The 23214-nt window shown below is 43.1% G+C and overlaps 1 protein-coding gene across 2 annotated transcripts in view; it reads left to right on the top strand.

Annotated features, from left to right (window-relative positions):
- PPP2R5B (protein phosphatase 2 regulatory subunit B'beta) overlaps positions 1-23214 on the top strand; it is a 387315-nt gene that overhangs the window by 205867 nt on the left and 158234 nt on the right. For both annotated transcript variants that reach the window (XM_069207984.1, XM_069207985.1), the window contains one exon: positions 22602-22798. In XM_069207984.1, the coding sequence (XP_069064085.1) occupies positions 22602-22798 (197 nt within the window). The remainder of the gene's footprint in view (positions 1-22601; positions 22799-23214) is intronic.

The raw sequence follows: 23214 nt of genomic DNA, 5'->3' as shown, positions 1-23214 counted from the left end.
AGATGCAGCATTTGCCACAGTCTATCATCTGCTGCATAATTTGCAGCTCTTAACTAAATAAAGGTTGTACCTCAAACAGTTCAAAGGTTATTAAAAATGCACCAACACATGTTGCCACACTATGGAAGACCCTTTGCAAAGATTGGCCACCTTTCTGTTGCTTATTGCTAAGTTTGGGTGTTAAACTGGCGGTAATGAGGTGTAACCAAATCCCACACAGTGTTAACAATTATAAAAATGACAACATAATAGAGTAATATTATCATGCCACATAATTTCCCTTTCTTGGTGCATAATTTACTCAACTCTGCTGCATAATTTGGACCTTTCCTGCCACATAATTCCAGTGGCCCTGATTATGTTATGTTATGGTGGGCATATTTGTAAATTGCACTATCATTAGTGGGAGTATCCTGGCAGTTTGTAAGGGTAGCCCCTGGGTGAGGATAGGAATTATTTGAAGATACACATCTTCAAACACAATAATAGTGGTTTATTGCATCACACTGGAGTATTGAGGGGCTACCATTGCAGTATTAAGGACATTTTCTCTTGCTTTCTAATTGGAGAGGCAAAAGCATTTATGTTACTTTTTGATCAACCTTTAGATGGATCACACAGGCACAAAATTGTTTTGTTGGAATGCATGCAGAAGTGTGCAGGAATTATCCGCTGTGTGTTGCACACCCTTTCTGATTGGGACTTCTAACAGACGACTCCTCACCCTGTGAATTTTCCCCAGGTGCCAGACTGAACCAGGAAGTTTTTGCAGTATTTCCCTCCTGCCTTGACAGGTGGCATCACGCGGCTCCACGTTTGGTATGCCCTCCCCGGAGATGTCAGGGCTACTATATTTGCGCCACCTCCATGCTCTGACGTCGGTTCCTTTCTTTCCTTGCCTGTCTATGGATCCAGAGCTCAATTCCTGTCATGTCTCACTGACAGTTTTCCCCTCTAAATTCTTCGAGTGTGCAGACACCATCACTCCCTAAGACTAGAGGTTTTAAACCGTGCTGTGACTGTTACTGACATTTTTCAGTAAAGGACACCCATGACGTCTGTTTATGGTGCCTCGGATCCAAATATTACTTAGCATTGTGCCCATGTTGCGAAGATGAACAACAAAAGCTATCTGTGACCACAAATTGAAGCTTCTGGTGAGGAACTACCAAATTCCAAAACTGTCCTCCGTCAAATTCAAGGCCCATGGCTGAAGTCAAGGGTGTGGACACTGGCACACCGGACAGACCTCTCTGGGAGTCCCTATATACCATTAGTAACTTCAGAATGCCTATCCTCACAGGGTGATACCCCTCGCGTCTGCTATCTATCTAAGGTATTTAGATGCGGAGCACACATAAAGAAGAAATCTATATTTTTGTACCAATTATATAAGTATTTTTTAAATCAGACGCATTTTTCTCAATCCTTGTGGTACTCATTGATGGTGAGAAAGTGGTTTTGAATGTAGGTTGTATGTGTGGGAAGATTTGAGTTTTGGAACGTTTATCCTAAGGTGAAATCTTTTTAATTTACTGTTCAGTGGTACCCTAACCCCCTTGGTGTGCGGGGTCCTTCTCTTTTTGATAAGGTTTTGTATCCCAGATAACCTTGGGCTTCATCCTTGCACCGTCCTTGTAAGCCTGGGAGTCAGGGGCATAACATAAGTCCCTGTGGTGTGGTGGGGCCACCGAGCTCCCAGGGGCCCTCTCGGCAAAACTAGTAGGTGGTGGACCAGGGAGGAGGAGCCCACCTCCATGTACTTTGCAGGAGGACCACCTCAAGTTCTAGGAGTCATGTAGCACTAGAAAACGTAGTTGGTGGGTGTCTGTTACAAACATCTGTTGTGACAGCCCTTACAAGGTTTAAACCTGTAGTCTAAGGAGTGGACATGGTGCGTTGCACACTGTAGACAAAATTTTGTACAATAAGTTGTCAAAATGACATGAAAAAGTTGTGGAAGCGAGCTCAGGATCCACTTCCGAAGTCGCAGAAAGAAAGCAGCTGATATCCGTGTGTGAGGGTGGTGCCTATATCTGGCTTTGGGACTAAGCCGACTAGAAGCTGTATAACCTCACCTACCAGTGCACAGGAGCAATGATCAGAATAATCTCTGTATCCACACTGACGCCGGGAATTATTCACAAATTGATTAATCTCACCTAAGGGATATCCATCAGAAAAAAATCACAAGAAAACCCATTCACAACACAATAGATATTTTTGATTTTAATTAATCTGCGAGGAAGGACCTTTTTCCCACTGTGCAGTGATAGAGCATGCCATAGAGGGAAAGCAAAACATGAAAATTATAAGTTGCTCTTGTTTTTTGCCGAAACATATTTTATTGAGTTCGATGCCAATACTATGTAAGTCGATCCAAAGAGTGCATACCGGTTGTGTTGCTCCTTTTCAACAAATTGCATCTGTGTAGTTCTGTGTTTGGTGCTAAGTATGTGTGCGTACTTGTGCATGTTTTAGATGTTGTACTTGTACCGCTAGCTGTTTGTTGGGGTTATTTGAACATATCTTAGGTTGTTTTTGTAAGTCTGAAGCTGTGTTTGTTTGTGTATGTTGTTTGCCTGTTTTAGGATGTCCGTGGGCTCTTATCTGTCGGACGATATGCGTGTGTGTGTGTTAGAGGCTGTATATGTTTGTTAGTATTTCTATATAGGTGTATGCGCGTGGTTTTTAGATGTGTAAAAATGGCTAACCGTTTATATATCTGTCCCAGGCATTTTGTGTGACTGCATATGTGTACGTTAGTGGCTATGTGTGGGTAAATATCTGTTGCACTGTCTGAGGCTATGCGTGCGTGTTTGTATTTGCAAGATGCTTTGTCTGGACGTGCTTGAGTGCCTGTGCTTAGTGTTGTGTGTGACCGCTAGCGTCTGACTGCATGTTTGTATGTGTGTATTTGACCCAGTGGCATGTGCTATCAGACCGTGGCTATTAGATTTCCCCATGCCAACCCTCACAGTTTGGCATATGGAGGAGTACCTTCTGCTAGCCAGATCTCGATGGATAGGCCACCTCTCTGAGACTGGCAGGGGTGACAGATCTTTTCGTGGCTCACAGCTCTACATGATGTACAGGACACGTTCTGCAGCTGAAACGGTGACAGATCCACTCGTCGGAGCTTGCCAGACGCCTACTGTCCTGAATTAATGCAATGCTGTGAAGAATGCCAAAAGGAAGCTGATTCCAAAATGAACTTATTTCTCTCGCTCACAATTTACATTCTTGTCTCCTTCTTCTGCTCTTCTCTTAAATGAGTGAGGGGGAAACCATTTGCACCCATATAAATGCACACGTCACGTGCCTCAGTGAGTCATGAAAAGGGTAGTTCAACTGATTGCTGCATCTGCTGCTGAGACCGATTTGATGTATGCGTGTAAGTGAATACTGTGTTTTTTGTAATTTCGGGATCAATGACTCTTTGCATCTCGCTTAAGGTATCATCTGCAGAGATATCTAGCCACACGACTCAAAAGAAGGGCTTTAGAGGGCCTGAGGTCTACATTGATAGAGAACCATAAATTAGGAATTGCTCAGTGAGTTAAACATCTGCTGCCTAGAACTGCAAAACCTGCAGAGTACAGGTTAAAATATCGATAGGGCTGAGCATCTGCCACACAGAAAAGAGAGAGAGAATTAGAATGAATATATATATGTACAGGGAGTGCAGAATTATTAGGCAAATGAGTATTTTGACCACATCATCCTCTTTATGCATGTTGTCTTACTCCAAGCTGTATAGGCTCGAAAGCCTACTACCAATTAAGCATATTAGGTGATGTGCATCTCTGTAATGAGAAGGGGTGTGGTCTAATGACATCAACACCCTATATCAGGTGTGCATAATTATTAGGCAACTTCCTTTCCTTTGGCAAAATGGGTCAAAAGAAGGACTTGACAGGCTCAGAAAAGTCAAAAATAGTGAGATATCTTGCAGAGGGATGCAGCACTCTTAAAATTGCAAAGCTTCTGAAGCGTGATCATCGAACAATCAAGCGTTTCATTCAAAATAGTCAACAGGGTCGCAAGAAACGTGTGGAAATACCAAGTCGCAAAATAACTGCCCATGAACTGAGAAAAGTCAAGCGTGCAGCTGCCACGATGCCACTTGCCACCAGTTTGGCCATATTTCAGAGCTGCAACATCACTGGAGTGCCCAAAAGCACAAGGTGTGCAATACTCAGAGACATGGCCAAGGTAAGAAAGGCTGAAAGACGACCACCACTGAACAAGACACACAAGCTGAAACGTCAAGACTGGGCCAAGAAATATCTCAAGACTGATTTTTCTAAGGTTTTATGGACTGATGAAATGAGAGTGAGTCTTGATGGGCCAGATGGATGGGCCCGTGGCTGGATTGGTAAAGGGCAGAGAGCTCCAGTCCGACTCAGACGCCAGCAAGGTGGAGGTGGAGTACTGGTTTGGGCTGGTATCATCAAAGATGAGCTTGTGGGGCCTTTTCGGGTTGAGGATGGAGTCAAGCTCATCTCCCAGTCCTACTGCCAGTTCCTGGAAGACACCTTCTTCAAGCAGTGGTACAGGAAGAAGTCTGCATCCTTCAAGAAAAACATGATTTTCATGCAGGACAATGCTCCATCACACGCGTCCAAGTACTCCACAGCGTGGCTGGCAAGAAAGGGTATAAAAGAAGGAAATCTAATGACATGGCCTCCTTGTTCACCTGATCTGAACCCCATTGAGAACCTGTGGTCCATCATCAAATGTGAGATTTACAAGGAGGGAAAACAGTACACCTCTCTGAACAGTGTCTGGGAGGCTGTGGTTGCTGCTGCACGCAATGTTGATGGTGAACAGATCAAAACACTGACAGAATCCATGGATGGCAGGCTTTTGAGTGTCCTTGCAAAGAAAGGTGGCTATATTGGTCACTGATTTGTTTTTGTTTTGTTTTTGAATGTCAGAAATGTATATTTGTGAATGTTGAGATGTTATATTGGTTTCACTGGTAATGATAAATAATTGAAATGGGTATATTTTTTTTTTTGTTAAGTTGCCTAATAATTATGCACAGTGATAGTCACCTGCACACACAGATATCCCCCTAACATAGCTAAAACTAAAAACAAACTAAAAACTACTTCCAAAAATATTCAGTTTTGATATTAATGAGTTTTTTGGGTTCATTGAGAACATGGTTGTTGTTCAATAATAAAATTAATCCTCAAAAATACAACTTGCCTAATAATTCTGCACTCCCTGTATATAAAACTTACGGATTACATGTCTTACTCCTGAGTGCAATGTAGCGGATAACATGCACAAAGTAATATAATACCATCACAGTGGGATACCGTGAATATAGAGAGGGCTGCTTCACCCTGCAGGTGTCAGGTTCCATTGTCTAAAAAGTAGTGATTATTGAATACCATGTAATCTGTACAAGTACTGCGATATCTGTGTGTTGTGAAAATCTGGCACTAGTTGGGAGAGTTGAGCATATACCACAGCGGAGCAGACACTTGAAGATCACATGCTTCAAGTTGAATGAGATACTGCTCAACTTATGGTGTAGGGTCCTCGATCTGCTTACCAATAACAGATGTCTTCCAGTATTGAAATAATTAACCCCTTAGCTGCTGGTCCCCCCCCCTTACACACTCACTCCCAGTGCTGAGCCCTTTTTTGGGGGTTATTTGGGTTAGTTTGTGCTTAGGCCTTCATAACTTTTTTTCCATCATCCTAGGGATTCTAAAGGTACCCAGAGTTTGTGGGTTCCCCTGAAGGAGACCAAGAAATTAAAATACAGCAAAAATTTAGTATTTTACTGAAACATGGGGAAAAAAGGGCTGCAGAAGAATGGCATCAACAAAGGCTTTGCGATGCTAAAATCAACAACTTCCCAGCTTTCAGGGTCGGGCAGACTTGAATCAGAAAACCACATTTCTCAACACAATTTTGGGTTTTTACTGGGACATACCCCATTTTTACTTTTTTTGTCCTTTCAGCCTCCTCCTAGTTAGTGACAGAAATGGGTGTAAAACCAATGCTAGATCACGGACAGCTAACCATTTCTGAAAAGTAGGCAAAATTCTGAATTCAGCAAGGGGTCATTTGTGTAGATACTACAAGGTTTTCCTACAGAAAATAACAGCTGAAATAAAGAAAAATTGAAATTGAGGTGAAAAAAACCAGCCATTTCTGTCCACGTTTTTTTCTATAACTTTTTCCAGATATGGCAAATTTTTGAAAGCAGTATATCGTTACGTCTTCTGGACTCTTCTGGTTGCAGGGATATATGGGCTTGTATGTTCATCAAAAACCCTAGGTACCCAGAGCCAATTAATGAGCTGCACCTTGCAATGGATTTTCATTGTATAAAGGGTATACAGCAATTAATTTGGTGAAATATAGAGCGATCAAAAGTAGGTATCAAGGAAACCTCTGTATTTCCAAAATGGGCACAAGATAAGGTGTTGAGAAGCAGTGGTTATTTGCACATCACTGAATTCCAGGGTCCCCATACTAGCATGTGAATTACAGGGCATTTCTCAAATAGACTTCTTTTTTACACACTGTCTTACATTCGTAAAGAAAAAATGTAGAGAAAGACAAGGGGCAATAACACTTGTTCCCCCAAGTCATCCGATAAAAATGGTACCTCACTTGTTTGGGTAGACCTAGTGCCCGCGACAGGAAACGCAACATTGACACATCAAATTTTTACATTGAAAAAGGACATGCTTTTTGGAAAGTGCCTAACTATGGATTTTGGTCTCTAGTTCAGCCGGTCCCTAAGAAAACCTACCAAACTTGTAGATTTCTGAAAACTAGACACCCAGGGGAATCCAGGAAGGGGTGACTTGTGGGGCTCTCACCAGGTTCTGTTACCCAGAATCCTTTGCAAATCTCAAAATTTGGCCAAAAGAAACACTTTTTCCTCACATTTCGCTGACAGAAGGTTCTGGAATCTGAGAGGAGACACAAATTTAATTCCATCCAGCGTTCCCCTAAGTCTCCTGATAAAAATGGTACCTCACTTCTGTGGGTAGGCATAGTGCCCGTGTCAGGAATGGATCACACAGTGGTCAATGGTAGTCCTTTCTGCCTAAAAGCTACAGTTGAAACGCATCTGTTGAAGTATGTGCATTGCTTTGAAGACGTAAGCTGCAACTGCAAAGAACTGGGGGCAAAAAGAGATCACTTTTATATGTGGTTGTGGTTTTCCTGGGGGCCAATCGCAGCCCCCAGGGAAACCACACACACACATTGACAAAAGTGATCTATAGCTATATTACTTTTATTTATATATATATATATATATATATATATATATATATATCTATAATCTGTATTTTTTTTTATAGCTGTATGGTGGCCCCCAGGGAAACAAAAAATTGCCAACATAGGGGATCACCCTTCCCACGGGCGACCCCCTGTCATTTTCATTAAAAAAAAAAAAAAAATGTATCCCTCTGGGGAGGCACGATTGCACTCCCCCCAGGGGGAAAACGTATTATTTATTATTTTTTTTAATATGCCCCCGGTGGTGGGCGGGGGGGGGTGTTTACAGCGGGGGATATCCCCCCAAAAAGAAAATTCCCTGGTGTCTAGTGGGGTTTCCTGGCGCTTGATCGCAGAAACTGTTTCAGGAAGGCCTCGTTTGAAAGGGCAGAATCTCCCCTTTCAAACGAGGCCTTCCAGAACGAGACACTGAAGCTCTTCCGTGTCTCCCGGGGTTTTTTTAAATTAAAAAAAAAAAATCCCCTCCCTGGTGTAGGCCAGTGTTTCATTTTGATAGTAGTTGAGGAGGTAAACAGACGAATGGGTTTGAGGCAGAGGTGAGTTGAGTTGATTGCTTATGAAGCCCTTGACCTTCTTAACACAGGATAGTAAATTTAGACTCCTAGTTTGACTTGTTGGAAAGGATGCCTGAATGAGAAAAAAAAAGATAGTGAGTGCTTTATTTTGGGGCCAGCCCTGATGTTAAAATGAAGGATTTCTAATAGACTCATACATTCAATTAGGTAGTTATCAGTGAACTATGTAACGCCTTATGTAATGTCTTATGTTTCTACCTAACCCTTTTGTAATGCCACAGTGGGACTATTGGTCGTAACTGTTTTAGCAGGTGCACAGTTGTCCTTTGTGTCTCAAAACAGCCTTCCTCCTAGCGATAAGCTCAGCTCGTTGAGTGAGTGAGCTACATGCTCTGTATGTTCACCCATTGTATACCACCTTTTTTCCAGACAGATTGATGTTGCAGACTGGAGCAGCAATTTTGCCGAAAGTTGTGATGCCTTTCTGACACACCATCACCCTTCCTTTGAACTTCTACAGCAATTGCACCAAAGACCATGAGATGGACATTCAGCTCTTTGTGGGATTCACTGTAGGAAAAAGGGTAAGGTAGTTACTGATAAAGACCATATCAAGGTGAATAGTCCGCTGTATAAAGAGTACCGACACATTGGCTAAGAAGCAGCCCCCAGAAGGGCTGAGAGCTCTTTCGACCAGAGTCCAGGCTACTACCACTATGCTGCCATATAGAGTGTCTGTTCCTAACATCTGTCAGGCAGTGATATGGGCATCACCCTACATATTCATGAATCGCTACTGTCTTGATAGCCAGGTCTGGCGGTAAGGGGCCTTTGCCACCTCAGCCCGGATGGATTTTCTGGTTTGAGGCATTCCACAGACCCACCACCAGGGGAGATACTGCTTTGGTAGCTATACAGTAGGTGGGGAATCTACAGTTAGAAGTAACCATGATAGGAACTAATTACTTACCTTTGCTAATGTTCTTTCTGGTGGATACTCTATCTAACCATAGATTTCTCATCTCCCGTTCTGTGGAGTGGTTGTTTACCATCCAAAAGGTCCTAAATTAGAGAGATGTACACTGGTACTGCCAATCATTTTTTTGCTTTATTTTCAGGGTTGCATAAAGAGTCAAGCAAAAAAACTGATGTTGGTACACAGGGAGAAGCCTAAATGTGGATCCCTACTGTCACTTTTGGGTAAGATCAAAGTTCTTTAGGAACCATGTGGCGCCACCTAATGGTGTGTGGGACCACTGCTGCGAAACATTTCCAATCCAGTCTAGCGGCTGGGGAATGTTCTAAAGCTGAGGAATCTGGGGTTAAATAGAGTACCCACCAGAAACAGCAGTTACTGAAGGTAAGTAACCTGCTCATTTGTGTCCGTCCATGATTCAGTGGCACAAAAGCATGATACCATGTGGATTGTCTTTGCAGTCTGGGTTACTAGAACCGCAACTAGTCTGCAGAATACTCTGGGACTTTAACTCAGCTCAGAGTAACAGCCAATTTCAAAATACACTCTATGCAGTATTCATCAATGAGCCCGTTACTTACAGTTGGAGGGTGTATTATTATCAAGGGCAGGTAGGTCACACTTATTAACAGGCCACCACCCCACACTAGGTCCAGTCAAGGCCAGGTCCAGGCTCACCCCTTGGTAGCTGTCTGCAAGCAGGCAGGCTTAACTCAGGAGACAGTTATGTAAATCATTTAAATACACCAATACAGTAAATAAGACACAGCACACAATAAAAATCGCACACAGATTTATAAAAAAAATAAAAAAAACGTATCTTTAAAATGACACCAAAATGACAAAATTCCAATATAGGGAACCGGAGATATGAATTTTTTAATATTAAATAACAAATGTGCTTCTAGTACCTAAAAAAAATAAAATTACCAGCCGGGGACATCTGGTCGCGCTAGTCCTTTACCAAGTCGCAATTTTAGGCTGACTGTGATGGAGGCCTGCTCGGATACACTGAGCCGGAGGCCCCAATCAAAATTTTACCTTCGGACGTAGAAACGTTTCTGGTGGATTTTCTCTCAATGTCATTTAGTTCTCTCCAGCAAGTTGATTTCGATGTGATGTCATCGGATTGCTTTTCCGTGAGGTCCTGGTCAAATCCTGGAAGTCTGGAGCTCCAGAGCTTTCAGCAGGATGAACCTGAAATTTAGGCCAGGTCGCAGTTGAAGGTAGTCAGCTTGGCTCTTGACGTTGGGTCGGTCTGCTCATGGAGCTTTTTCCAAAAGTTGCTCTAAACTTCTCCAAAGTTCTGGAACGTCTTCCTGAAGTTCCCCTTGAGGGTTTGAAGTGTACAAAACACAAATCCAATGGTCTAGAGGCTCTGACATGGCCCTTGGAAGTTTGGACTAAAATTCCCACAATGCACCTGGCTAAATCCTTAAAAGTCCACAGGACACACTCCAGGCTGAAGACTTCTTGTGGGAGATGGTGCAGGGAAGATCTGTTAACCGGTTGCTTTCAGGGAGTCACCGCCTTAATCCTTTTTGAAGCAAGGCAAAGTCCTCAAGGCTGTTGTTCCCAGTGTGCAGCAAGAGCAGCCCTTCAGAGAGCAGTCCTTTGGGATGCGGAGCAGGGTTGCAGCAGGTCAGTCCTTCTTGTAGTTTCAGGAAGCAGATCTGAGTTGCTATGTAGCTCTCACATTTATTCATTGGTCTGCAGTGAGAAGCAGGGTGGCACCCTGTCCAATGAAATGCAGGGTGCCACACAAAAGCACGACAGCTTCCTCCAAGGCATATTCTTGTCCCACAAAGCACTGCACTTTTAAAATCCAAGGTGGTGGATTCATCTCCAGTAGAGTAAGAACTAGCTAAACCAACCTACTGGGGTGGCTCAATCCATTAACACTCCCCCTCCAGACCATCTGCAAATTCCATTCCTGGGCATGCCACCTGGCTGGGGGCCAGGCCTGACTGGCATTCCATACTGTTCTGTTCTCTTTGAAGCACAGTTTGATTTAAATAGCCCCCTTTCTCGCCTGTGCTCTGCAGCTTCAGAGCTCCCCACCAGATAACCTCTGCTCTATGCAGGCCACTTATCACCTCATCAAAGCAGCTTGGCTAAGCCTTTTAAGGCTGATCAATCAGGAGGGCCCTATTAGAAGGCTTAATTGTGACACAAAGAAAAGAAAGTCCATTAACTTGTGTTCTGTATTAGTTATAATAAATTCATCAGTGGCAAGTTGTTGGATTTATCCTCACCAATCTTTTGAGTCCTTGAATGGCATTTCAATCTCCTTCCTAGCAACATTTATTCTTAAATAAAATATTCTGATGTTAGCCTACAGAGCTAAGTATCTACAATGGGGAAAAATGAGGGGCAGTTTTCCATCACCAGAGCATATAAAACAATTTCTGTACCATCTCTGCTTATAGCCACATGGCTCCCCACCACTGAGGCACCTAGGGGGGACCTTAGGGGTGACATATGTGTAAAAATAGGGTAGATTACCACTTTGGAAGTACCTTCAGTTCCAAAGTCGAATTTGCATATATTTTAATTTTAAAGACATTCTGCAAAGCAGCGCTACCTTTTAAAAGTGACAGTAGGCAACACAGCTGTGTACATTCCAATGCAGAAAATCTACTGGGCCTTTAAGCCTATCTGCCATAATATGTACTAGGGACTTATATATATTAGTAGGGGCTTACAGGGGTCTGTGCTTGCCAATTGTAATTAGACCTAATTACCAAACACCTTTTTAATCAGAGCACTAGCCCTGCTCTTTCTCGTGAATAGTCTATCAAGCATTACCTGTTCTTTTTCTCCCTTGGTGTTAGTGACTGTGGAGTCCACTTTGCAAGGGCTAAAACATACGAGTTAAATTATGTAATATGATATAGTGATAGAGGTGACTCCTATTAACATGCACACAGATCAAGATGCTAGTCAGTTTCTCACACTTACTCCTGGATGAAAAAGAATGTGACCTTTGGGGAGAAATCTTTAGCAAATTGTGTTCTAAGCCTAGTAGGTGAAGTTTGATGCTGGCCAGAATCACAGGTGGGTGGCGGAACCAACCAAGGCATGTCAAAGACAGATGGAACAAAGACAGGTAAGATATCGGAGGCTAAAACTGCATGCTCAGGTGAACTAGTGATAAAGAAAAAGGGGAAAGATAGGATAGGAACAAACCCAACAATTGTGAGGTGCATAATTAGGCAGCAGCCTTGACAGCCCTGTTGGCTGCCACAGGAATTTGTACATTGAGCTGATGTTGGCTGGTGGTACACTTCCCAGTATGGACTGAGTAGGCCATAATTCATTGTCAGGAGGAGAGACAGACTGGTGCCCTAACAGGGCTCGGTGCCCCGCTACACCCTTCTCTATGTGGTAGCGTGGATATCCCCCTTGTTTACCTGTGGCGGTCATTGGCAGGGAGGGCACGAGAAGCCTGAAAAATCTGAAATTAGTGCTACAAAAGCGTAAGGAAGGCATAGCCAGTGACTGTGGTTGGTGGCAATTAAGGGAGCCTATGGGGTTTTCTGTGGGCAGGTGCGCAACATCCAATGGGTTAAAGGGACCACCCCGCTGCGGACGACCCCCACCGTCGTGTATCTTAGCCCAGGCTGCAGTAGCTTCCAGGACACACATACATCTTTAACTGATGTGTGCTAGGTGGTGCTGGAGATGAGGCATCAAAGATAGTCTTGTACAAGCTATTTTCATATGTCATCCACAGGCTTAAGTGCAAAAAACTTTCGGGACGGTGATCCAAAGTGCAGAGGGGAGGTGGCAAAAAAGTACAAAATATTCCGCAACTATTTACAAATATTTTGTTGGTGTTTCACCTTCAGAACAAGACATAAAAATAACACAAATTAACTGAAAAATAAATACAAGTTAAATAAATGGGTTGGAATGCATTCTTCTAAGTCCTTAAAGCTCAGTTGGACAATGTGATTATTGAATGAGTCTGTCTGTGTTACCAGACAGTCAGACAACCCAGGCACTCATTTACAAAGTAATTTTACGGTCTCAAAAGCTCGGATTCATAAAGTCAGGGCATAGTAACGCATAATTGCATACTTCTATTCATAAAACCCAAATTGTGATTCGATAATGTGTTACCACATCACGATTTGGGTTTGCAGATATATGCCCCTTCACCTTTGTGAATGTTAACAAACGTTTTTTAGGAACAGGCAGTGGACCAAAGCCTACACCTAAAAAAAAATGCTTGTAAAATGTTTTTGAGCTCATTCAATTTTCCTTGTAGGAAAATTGCTGCATTTAAAAGAAAAAAAGATTGCTTCATTTGAAAGCAGTCACAGACTGGTGTGCTGACCCTAATAGGTTAACGTGCCTGTGACTTTAGCCAATCGTAGTGGGTCGCAATTTGCAACCTGCTTCATGCATATTAATGAGGTAGATCAAATTGTGACCTCCAACAACTGAGAATGTTGTCAGCCAGACACCATTAATACACAGGTTGGTTTGCAAAATACCAGTGGATTTGTTAGAACTCAATGAGCAAATTAAAGCCACTTTTACCAAACCCATTATAATTAGAACTCCTGGTTTTATGGTTTTCAACTTTTTAAGATTTCCGTCTGTATTTATCCATATTTATTTTTGGTCATTTTATCTATTTCGCAACAATTTTTTTTGTTGCAAGCGAAAAAAGATGCTGCAGCTGGATTTTTTTTCACATTTATTTAAATAGACAATGCACACTTGGTTGTTGTAGGTTTAGATAGATTTATGTAGGTGGATAAATGGGTTACTGCTTTTAACAAAGATTATTTGGTTACTTGCAGTTAATAAATTGTAATCCTTCTAATATAGCACAATGAGCTATGAAGGACCTTGTAATCCTCACTGTTTTATGTAACACATCCTAGACATTAATTTACACACGATTCATTGTCAATGTATAATAATGTGTATGTGCAATTTAAAGTGCTCTGACACCTTGCATTAGGATGAGTAGTGCTGTAGCACTATAAAAGAAATAAAACAAAATAGTAGTATTTAAATTATTTGTGTAAGTACTGGGACAGACCAACACATCTAACATTCCTACAGTGCATGCATTTCTCCCGGATCCAGGGACTGAACAAAGTGAAAAGCATGCATTTCTTATGTATCTCTGAAGTGATAAGCTGTGTGCACTTGTTTTCCCTCAATTACTTTTGGGTTTTGCGTCTCCTTCCCCCCTCTCACAGTTTTCAGCCAGGATACTCCAACAAAAGGATGCCTGATGTCCCCTTAACATTGACCTTTTGTTATGGGCTCAGCTGAAATCTGATAAGTCCTCTCCCCGCCTGCATGAGACAGACATCCTCTGGTCAGACAGCAGCAAAGTTAAGCATATTTACTAGCATTTTTCTGTTTCTATTTATAATTACATACAAAGAAAAAATATTTTTCCATCTGTATCTATAATCAAAAATCTGCTTAAATGGAAAACCGGGAGCCTTAATTATAATGCATTCCAAAATAGGAATTGCAAACTGGTTTTTGCACAATTTCCTATTTCTTATTTGAAAAATTAGGTCACAAGGTTCTGAATTCTGGTTTGTGCACTGGGAAATAATGTGTATTTATAGAGCTATGAGGCCTCAGTCTGCGATCAAAAGCACTCCAAATAAACAAGTCCTTATTGTAAAATTGCATCCCACACAGTATAAGATAGGCTGCTGTAAAATTGCCAAAGAGAATTAGGGTCTGATTTAGAGATCTTGCCCAGCCAAAAATCTAAATCCCATAGGATATAATGGGATTTATATTTTGGCGGATGAGATATCCGTCACCGTTGTGATGGAGCGACCCCTCCACAAAACTCTGAAAAAGGCCCTAAGTGTTTAAAATAAAGTATGTAAAATATACGTGTGTGTGTGTGTGTGTGTGTGTGTGTGTGTGTATGTATGTATGTGTATATATATATATATATATATATATATATATATATATAGTAATACATAATCATATTGTAAGTAGCGGAAACCTCTTTTTATAAGAGTTTCCTTAAGACAAATACATCCCAGAAGACCAGTACATTACCTCTCAAGGGCAATAAATCTTAGTTACTGTGAAATTTCAAATGGCTCCATCAATTTAAACCATATACTGGTTACCACACAGCCTTTAGATTTGCTGATTAACCATTTACACCCATTTACATTTCTTTTAGGTAGCAGGCACCCTGGTTAGATGTTTTGATTCCTCTTTCACTGTCTGCATCTACCTTGGCTTCACAGAATAGAAGGCCCTCTCCCTTCCCTTTCAGCCAGAGGCACCCAAAGATCTGGTTGTGTTTTTAACAAGAAAGATTGAGAACCTAGGGCCAGATGTAGCAAAGGTTTTTACCCATTCTGTGTCTATGGGATATTTTTTGGTACATATGGCCCATAGTTCCCAGTAGATCCCACCCCTTTCAACCACTCGGGTCATCCATAAACCAGTTACAGAAAAAGAAGCCGGTGCTTGATTTTTCATTGCTTCTCATGCCTCATGGTGTCGCGCTCTCTCTGCCTCATCAACCCACTTGCAAGGTGGCCATAAAGGCCTAAGGCCTGGTGGGAAACTGTGTGGAGCAGAATTCCAGTGTCGAATTTCATTCCAGACACTTATAAAGGGGCCAGTGTTCTTGCACCCAGATTTATTAGGTGTAAGAACAATTAACCTGATTGCTCCAGGCGGGTGATCCAGCAGATAAAATCATTGTGGAAAAAGTCTGCATTGTAACTCAAACCTACCACATCTACAGTTAGATGAGATGTACTTCACCTTAATCTAAGACAAAAAGACAGAGAATGCAATATTCAATTAGAATGTAGTAGAGAGAGACAGTGATATTATATTGTATTACCATTTGCATAGCAGTTTCCTAACCTTTGTGAGGTTAAAACCGAATATCTAGCAGAAACGTTGCTTTGTTTTATTTTCTTGATGCTTTGAAACCGTTCATATTATCAGACACTTAATAAACAAAAACAGAAAAAATATGTCATACAAAGTTAGCAATTGTTTTACTTACTGCCCCAGTTCTCCAAAGCATGTCCACTATCTTGACCCTGGCCAGGCTTTCCTTAAGCAAAGCGTGTAGTTAATGCCGTAGTTCACGTTGTACTGTGAAAGTTCACATGGCTTTTTGCTTCCACAGAGGCACTTTTGGAATTGATTGGATGCACTCGCTGGGCACAGAATTGCCTGAATCCTAGGGCTTGCTTCACCCAAGGATGGCGCCTGTCATCTGTGTGCATGTTCATAACCCCGTATTCTGTGGTTCAGACGTATATACACAGACCACTCCATAGATGGCAGGTATTGGCTTTTGCGGCCACATCTACCCTCACATGTCTCTCTTACACCCATGAATAAGCACACCCACATGCTTGTTTATGAAACATTCCCAACGGGTTCAGCCATCTCCACACACTGAAACAGGCTGCACTCATACACTTCCGCCTATCAATTTGAATTAATTGCTAAAGAATCCTATCTTTCGCTCACTTCCTCTTCAAATTCATGCAGAGGCATAGCAATAAACCCTACTAAGTGCTTAACGCAGGACCTAAGGCATGACATCAAAAAGTTCCCCGTAGTGGCCACGTACCATACATGCACTGTTCCATCTGTCCCACACCACAGAGTAGAATGCTGGCCCTTCACAAAAGCACTTTGGCAGTTTGTTAACAGTACAAAGCACTTCATAAATAAAACTACAATACAATACAGCCTAGTCAAACCCCAAATTACTACAAGGTTATTTAAATGGTAATGCAGAGGTAAGCAAATCTCTATTGACATAACATAACCCTGCCTTCTGTAAATGTACAGACTTAATTTAAGCCCTAATTCAAAGTTGTGTTTTGAGCCATGGGCAAATGGAGTTTTTCACACAGTTTGGAATTCTGAGCTGTGCATCAATTACCACATCCTGCAATTTTCTGCTGATATATGTCATCTGTTAAAGTTTGAGGAAGTCCATCAGGATAAAATGGTAAGTTTTAAATGCAAAAAATGCAGTAATCCGTTTGGGAAATGCTAATTCGTCGTTATGATTCACCATCACTTTAGTGTCCGTACCTGTCTCAGTGCTTTGACTATGATGATATCCATACAGGTTCATAGTTTACAATATATTAGTTTGGGGTCGCCAAGCCTAACTAAGGTGCTCATTTTTCTACCTGCTTTAACTTTTCTGCAAAGTCGGTCCTCGAGAGCCGGGTCCAAGCCAAATTTGTAGAATATCCACATTTAAAAAATGAGGATTTCTGAAACATCTTGTTTCTAAATGTGGATATGCTCAAAATCTGGCATGGACCCGGCTCTCCAGGACCGACTTTGCAGAACCCTGCCCTAGATGTGTGTCCATTCAGGAATCTAAATTCTTTAGCTATGGTTATGCTTCATCCTTAGCACCTGTTTCATCTGGAATGGTCAAAAGGAGATGGAAGAAAGGGGTTGTCAAACTCCTTTTGAAGAAGTCAGACATGGGCCACAGGACAGAAGCTAACTATACGCTCATCTTTCATTTGTCAGCGGTCACTAAAAAAATTCTCGTGGACTAGCTTTGTAAGCATCTTGAAGAGCACCAGTTGCTATATGCCAGCTGGATGAGTTTAAAGCCCAGTTTAGGTAATAGGACTGCCACTGTGTCTGAATTGTATTATCAGACAAGATTACAATAATGACATTTCCACCTGCCTTATCCTGCTCCTGCAGTTGTGTTGTCCTTCTACCTTCAAATGAGAATCTTGAGGAAAGTTTGAAGAAAAACCTTATTTTAATTCTGTACAGCTTGAAAGCTTGTGTTGTTAATACTTCCATTATTTCTAGATTGAATTATGTCAATGCTGGCTATGTTGACCTTCTTGAGTCTGTTATTTACACGCTCCCAGTCATACAGAATATAGCAGCATGACTAGTCATGAATTTCAGGCAATTTCGTTCTCCGGGGGCATGCCTTAAGCTGCAGCTTATGCCTATTTCTAGGAGGATCCATTATAATGTGCTTTGCTTTGCCCACAGAGCCTATTATGAAACAGGCCTCATACAACTTATGGGTTTGTTTCCAGGTTAAAGTGATCCCTTTATTTGGACATTTCCCTCCTGTTATCAGTCCCCAGTTGAGAAGGGCTTGGTGGGGTGGGATGTATGAGGGCCAAATTCCCTCTTATTTCATGGCTCCCTTTATTTAGAATGCTGTGCATCTTGACCTGCACATAATAGAGAGAAGCTTCTAAAATGATTTTTTTCCTTGATTACCTTCTTACATTTTCTGATGTTTTTTACTGTCAAGATGCCTTAGGAGATTCCTTGAACTTTACGAGTAACCACTCAAGTCAAATCATGCATATACAGCTTCTTAATATATTTACTGGGTGAGCTGAAGCACCTAACACAGGGTCAATTTAAGAAGAGATTGAGCAGAAGGATGGGTCGCTTTGGGAGATAGCTCATGCATCTAATGCCTGAACAGTGGGTAGGCTGAATGGTAGCTCTGCTATGAGAATATTGATTATATAATTTGTCTCATCAGAGGCATGTCTATACTACCTAAAGCAAATGCAGCTATGATCAGTTTCTCAGTGCATTGTAAGAGGTAGAATTTATGTTAACATATTTGTGCATGATTTTTCTCTGTAATGGGGTCCATGCAGGGGCAGTATACCTGCACTGTCCTTGTGTATGCATTGCATTGCTGTTCTTTATCTTTCTATCCAAACTAAGTCTGGGTCTGTCAAAAACGACGACATAACTGATATTGTTCATAATTGGTTATCAATGTAAAAGCATAGCACAATGAAAAACACTACTTTTTGCACTACTGGTAACCATGTTTTGCCTGTTGTCTCTCTTTTGCCCTGTTCAACATTATACCTTTTTCTTCCTTGACCAAGGTAATAGTTATACGTACTACAGACATTTAGGAACAACCATTATATAGTGGTCATTCTTCTCAAGGGAATTATGGAGAAATTCTAATTTGTAACATGCATTACACTTTATATTGTGCATTATCCCTAGAGGATTAAAAAAAAAAATAACATTTATATTTTTGTGGATTTGGCACTGTTTGTGCTGGGGGCTTCCGAACAGAATTGAAAACATGGTTGTTCTTCTAACATAGGCTATTAAGAGGCGCTGTTTCTACTGGATTGACCTCTTTGCATGACATTGCCCACCAGCTTTACATTCTTTGTGTTCTTGAGTCTGAAAGGAAACTTGTATTCTTTGCATGCTAGAAAACCAATCATTGCAAAGTTATTCAAAGCCAACTACTTTGTGTGTACCATTTCGTTAGGCCTGGTGACTTCTTGCCTGTATGTGTCTCAGTCGTCTCATATAAGAAGTGCCCAATGTGGGGCACTGACAACTATTCTATTTTGATTTAGAATATCACAGATTTAAAATGCACATGCTGTCACTTTTTATCACTTCTTTCTTCGGTATTGACTCTAAGGATAGCTCTACCCCATAACTTGAAGAATTAGCCCCTCCTCCTTTGGTTGACCTGTTAGCCCCCGCACCCTACCCCGCCGGGAGTTCAGGTTAAGTTGTGTCCCTGGCCATTGGTGAGCTTTAAAGGCAAACCCCCAACTCTAGTAGACACAAGGGTGAAATTATACGATGGGACTTCATACGGCATAGCTAATTAATTTGAGAATGCAAGCTTAGTATGCAGAACACAAGTTCACCTATCTGGCATTGGACCAATCAATCAATATTTTTATTATGAAAATCACGGGGGCTCTGGAACTGGCAGGGTGCTCCTACCAATGAGCCAAAAGAAAGGTGTCTAAAGACTAAAAGGGGGAGCCACTAAAGAGCAAAAACCACTTAGGGGCATTGCTCTAACAATGGCAGTCAGAACAAGGTCAAGGTTGCAAAAACAACTGTATGGAAGGCCGCCCTTCTAGTAAGTCTTCAATCACTCAATCCATTAGGGATTTGTAAAGTGCGGCTACTCACCCTTGAGGGTCTCACGGTGCTGGGGCGGTTAGGGGAAGGGGGCTGAGGTCCAGTCGAAGAGCCAGGTCTTGAGGTCTTTCCTGAACTGTGACAGGGTGGGGGCTTGCTTGAGATGGATGGGGAGGAGGTTCCAGGTCTTGTCGGTGATGTGGGAGAAGGATCTTCCTCCGTCTGTGATTTTCCGGATGCAGGGGACATTGGCGAGGGCCTGGTTGGCGGAGCGGAGTCAGAAGTGTAGAAGGAAAGTTTGTGGTTGAGGTAGGCTGGTCCAGCGTCGTGTAGGGCCTTGTAGGTGTGGGTCAAAAGCTTGAAGGTGTAGGTCTCTTAGAACGGCGGAGGTGTGGCTGTGTCGTGGGACGTTCTTGAAGAGACAGGCAGAGGCGTTCTGGATGCGTTGTAGTCTTTTCCGGGTATTGGCGGTGGGTCCGGTGTAGAGTGCATTGCTGTAGTCGAGGCGGCTGCTTACAAGGGCCTTGGGTGACTGTCCTTCTGGCTGCAGTGGGGATCCACTTGTAGATTTTTCGAAGCAGCGCAGGGTGTGGAAGCAACCTGATGAGACTGCACTCACCTGTTGGCCCATTGAGTGCGATGAGTCTAAGATGATGCTGAGGTTGTGGGGGTGGGGGCCACCAGTACTCTTTCCAGGTGGAGGGTATGGAGCCGAGGATGTGGACTTCTGTTTTGTCAGATTTTAATTTGAGGCAACTATCTTTCATCCAGGCGGTGACAGCTTTCATTCCTTCATGGAAATTGTTTTTGGCGGTGGTCGGGTTGTTGGTGAGGGGGGCCATCAGTTAGGTGTCATAAGCGTAGGAGACTATGTTGAGTGCGTGGTTTCTATTGATGGCGGCCAGTGGGGTCATGTAGAGGTTGAAGAGGGTGGGACTCAGCGAGGATCCTTGGGGGATGCCGCAGCTGATCTTGGTGGCTTCTGAGAGAAAGGTGGGGGGAATCGGACGATCTGTGTTCTGCCACTGAGGAATGAGGAGAGCCATTGCAGTGCTGAGTCTCGCATCGCCAGCGTTGTAGAGACGGGTGCGTAGCGGGTTGTGTGAGTGTGCCGAAAGCAGCAGAAGAGGTCCAGGAGGATGAGGGCGATGGTCTCGCCTCTGTCGAGGAGGGAGCAGATATAGTCTGTGGCGGCGAGGAGGGCTGTCTCTGTGCTATGGTTGCTTCTGAATCCTGACTGAGAGGGGTCCAGGATGTTGTTGGCTTCCAGGAAGACAGTGAGTTGTTTGACTGCCTCTCAATGACTTTGGCTGGAAAGGGGAGCAGGGACATGGGCTGGTAGTTCTTGAGGTCTGTCGGGTCGGCGGTGAGTTTCTTCAGTAGAGGTTTGAGAGTTTCCAACTCTCTGGGAAGGTGGCAGTTTCGAAGGAGCTGTTGATGGCATGCCAGAGTTTGGGTGCGTTGATGTCACTTGCTTTGTTGAAGATGTGGTGAGGGCAGTGGTCGGTGGGTGCTCCCGAGTGGATGGTTGTCATACTGTTGCGGGTCTCATTGTCGGTGATGTTGTTCCAGTGGATGAGGGTGGGGGGGGGGCATTGTGATGCTTTGGTCGACAGGCTGGTTGGTGGTGAGAGTCGTGGGGGTGCCCTCGGTGGTGAAGCTGTAGTAAATGTCTGCGATCTTGCAATGGAAGTAGTTGGCGAGGTTTTCGCAGAGTTTTTACGACGGGGGAATGTCGGTGGAGTTGAAGTGGGGTTGGTGAACTCTTTGGTGGTGAAAAGTTCCTTGCTCGGGGTGCCAAATGGCACAAGGGTAAACCAGAAGTTCTTCACGTGGTGCTCATGGTCATACGCTGTACTTGCAGCCAAAGCATGGTGAAAGCGGGCAGAATGATAGGTGCAATAGTTGCAAGTTAAGCCTAAAACACTGCAAACCGTCACCCCTCAACCGTCCCACCAACACAAAAGAGAAATCGAGCACGATCAAGCATAATCGGAGTTTAACAGTGGTGTCCGTTTTTTATTAGTGAAGGTGTAAATAAATTGATTACGTTTAATGTTGTGGATGATTATGGGCCAGTGTCTTCACTGATTTATTTGAGGGTGAGGGGGAAGATTGGCTGAAGTGCCGGATTTATTTATAGTGCGCTTGGGGCTGAGGCAGTTAGTAATGGGCTACAAAGGCTTGTGCCAAGAGCCGGTATCCCTACTTTTCTGCTCTCCAAACAGAGCGATTGCTTCATGTTAGCGTTGTTCACACGAATTTAGTTTTTTAACCACAGAGCGGTGTTTTTAGTAAGTTGGGCCCCTGCTCTGCATAAACCTGTGCACTCTAGTTTCCATTCTCGATTCTGAACATTCCGATTTATGGTTATTTGAAGATGAATAACTGGCATACTTTTTCCCAAGTGTGGCCATGCTGGATTGACTCATGTCCAGGGACATCTCGCCCATGACTCGTTGACGGTGACTGTTGTAATCCACACGACTGGGGAGTGGAACTGACATTGTGCGTCGTGGACAGTTGCCCAGAATCGCCCTCATAGACAGATACAGCGATTTAAGCACAATTGTTAGGAAGCTGTTGCTGTTCGCGTTACCGGGTGGTTTTGCCTGGCATCTTGAGTAATACATGTTTTGTGAAGTATCAGTGCTAACAATGAATTTATATTCTTGATTATGTACATTATTTTCAATTACCTTGTAATAAATGAGGCTGTGGGTGTAACCATGTACAAGAGTGGTAAGTGTATTCCTTGAGCGGGGGAGAGGGAACTAAGCCTTTCCATGTCCACTGCTTAAACCTTGTGGGCCATCTGTCTCCATCCGCTGCTATATCCATCGTCCGCGTGTCTAATTCTGCAGAACATTTCTACAGGTGTTGTCTCTTTTCTGCTCCTGTAGATGTGCCTGTGTCCGAGCTGCACGATCTGCTTTGCAAGAAGCTGCAGCAGTGCTCCGTGCTCTTCGACTTCCTGGACTGTGTGGCCGACCTGAAGGGGAAGGAAATCAAAAGGGCGGCGCTGAACGAGCTGGTGGAATGCATCGCGACCAACCGAGGGATCCTCATCGAGCCCGTGTACCCGGAGATCATCAAGATGGTGAGTGCCTCATACACACACCCTGCAGAGATGGTGCGCCCTGTCAGGAGCCTCCACTGGAGTCAGGCCAAGAATTGCTAGGTCCTGCTATGGTCATGACATCAGGGGTGAGGGGGAAGGAAGACATGGTAGGCGGACAGGTCACCAGTTTCTGCATGGAGGCCAAACGCCAGGCTGGACTTTTTTTTATCCTGGCAACATCAACTATCTTTGCATCCTCATCAAGCTAGAGAAAAAAAAAGACAAAAATGTTAGACACCTTTGTTTTTGTAAGGAAAGAATATTTGAATTGTTCTGATTCCATGGTCAATGTTGTTTTGAATACTGCCCCTTCCTGCCTGCCCCTGTGCCATACAGGTAAGAAATAATTGTTCGAGCTTGAAGTGGACATTTTGGAAAAGTGGTTAAAACTTGGC

Source organism: Pleurodeles waltl, chromosome 9 (genome assembly GCF_031143425.1).
Source record: "Pleurodeles waltl isolate 20211129_DDA chromosome 9, aPleWal1.hap1.20221129, whole genome shotgun sequence".
Lineage (NCBI taxonomy): Eukaryota > Metazoa > Chordata > Amphibia > Caudata > Salamandridae > Pleurodeles > Pleurodeles waltl.
Note: the sequence above shows the minus strand (reverse complement) of the source record. Positions and strands in the feature narration are given on the sequence as shown.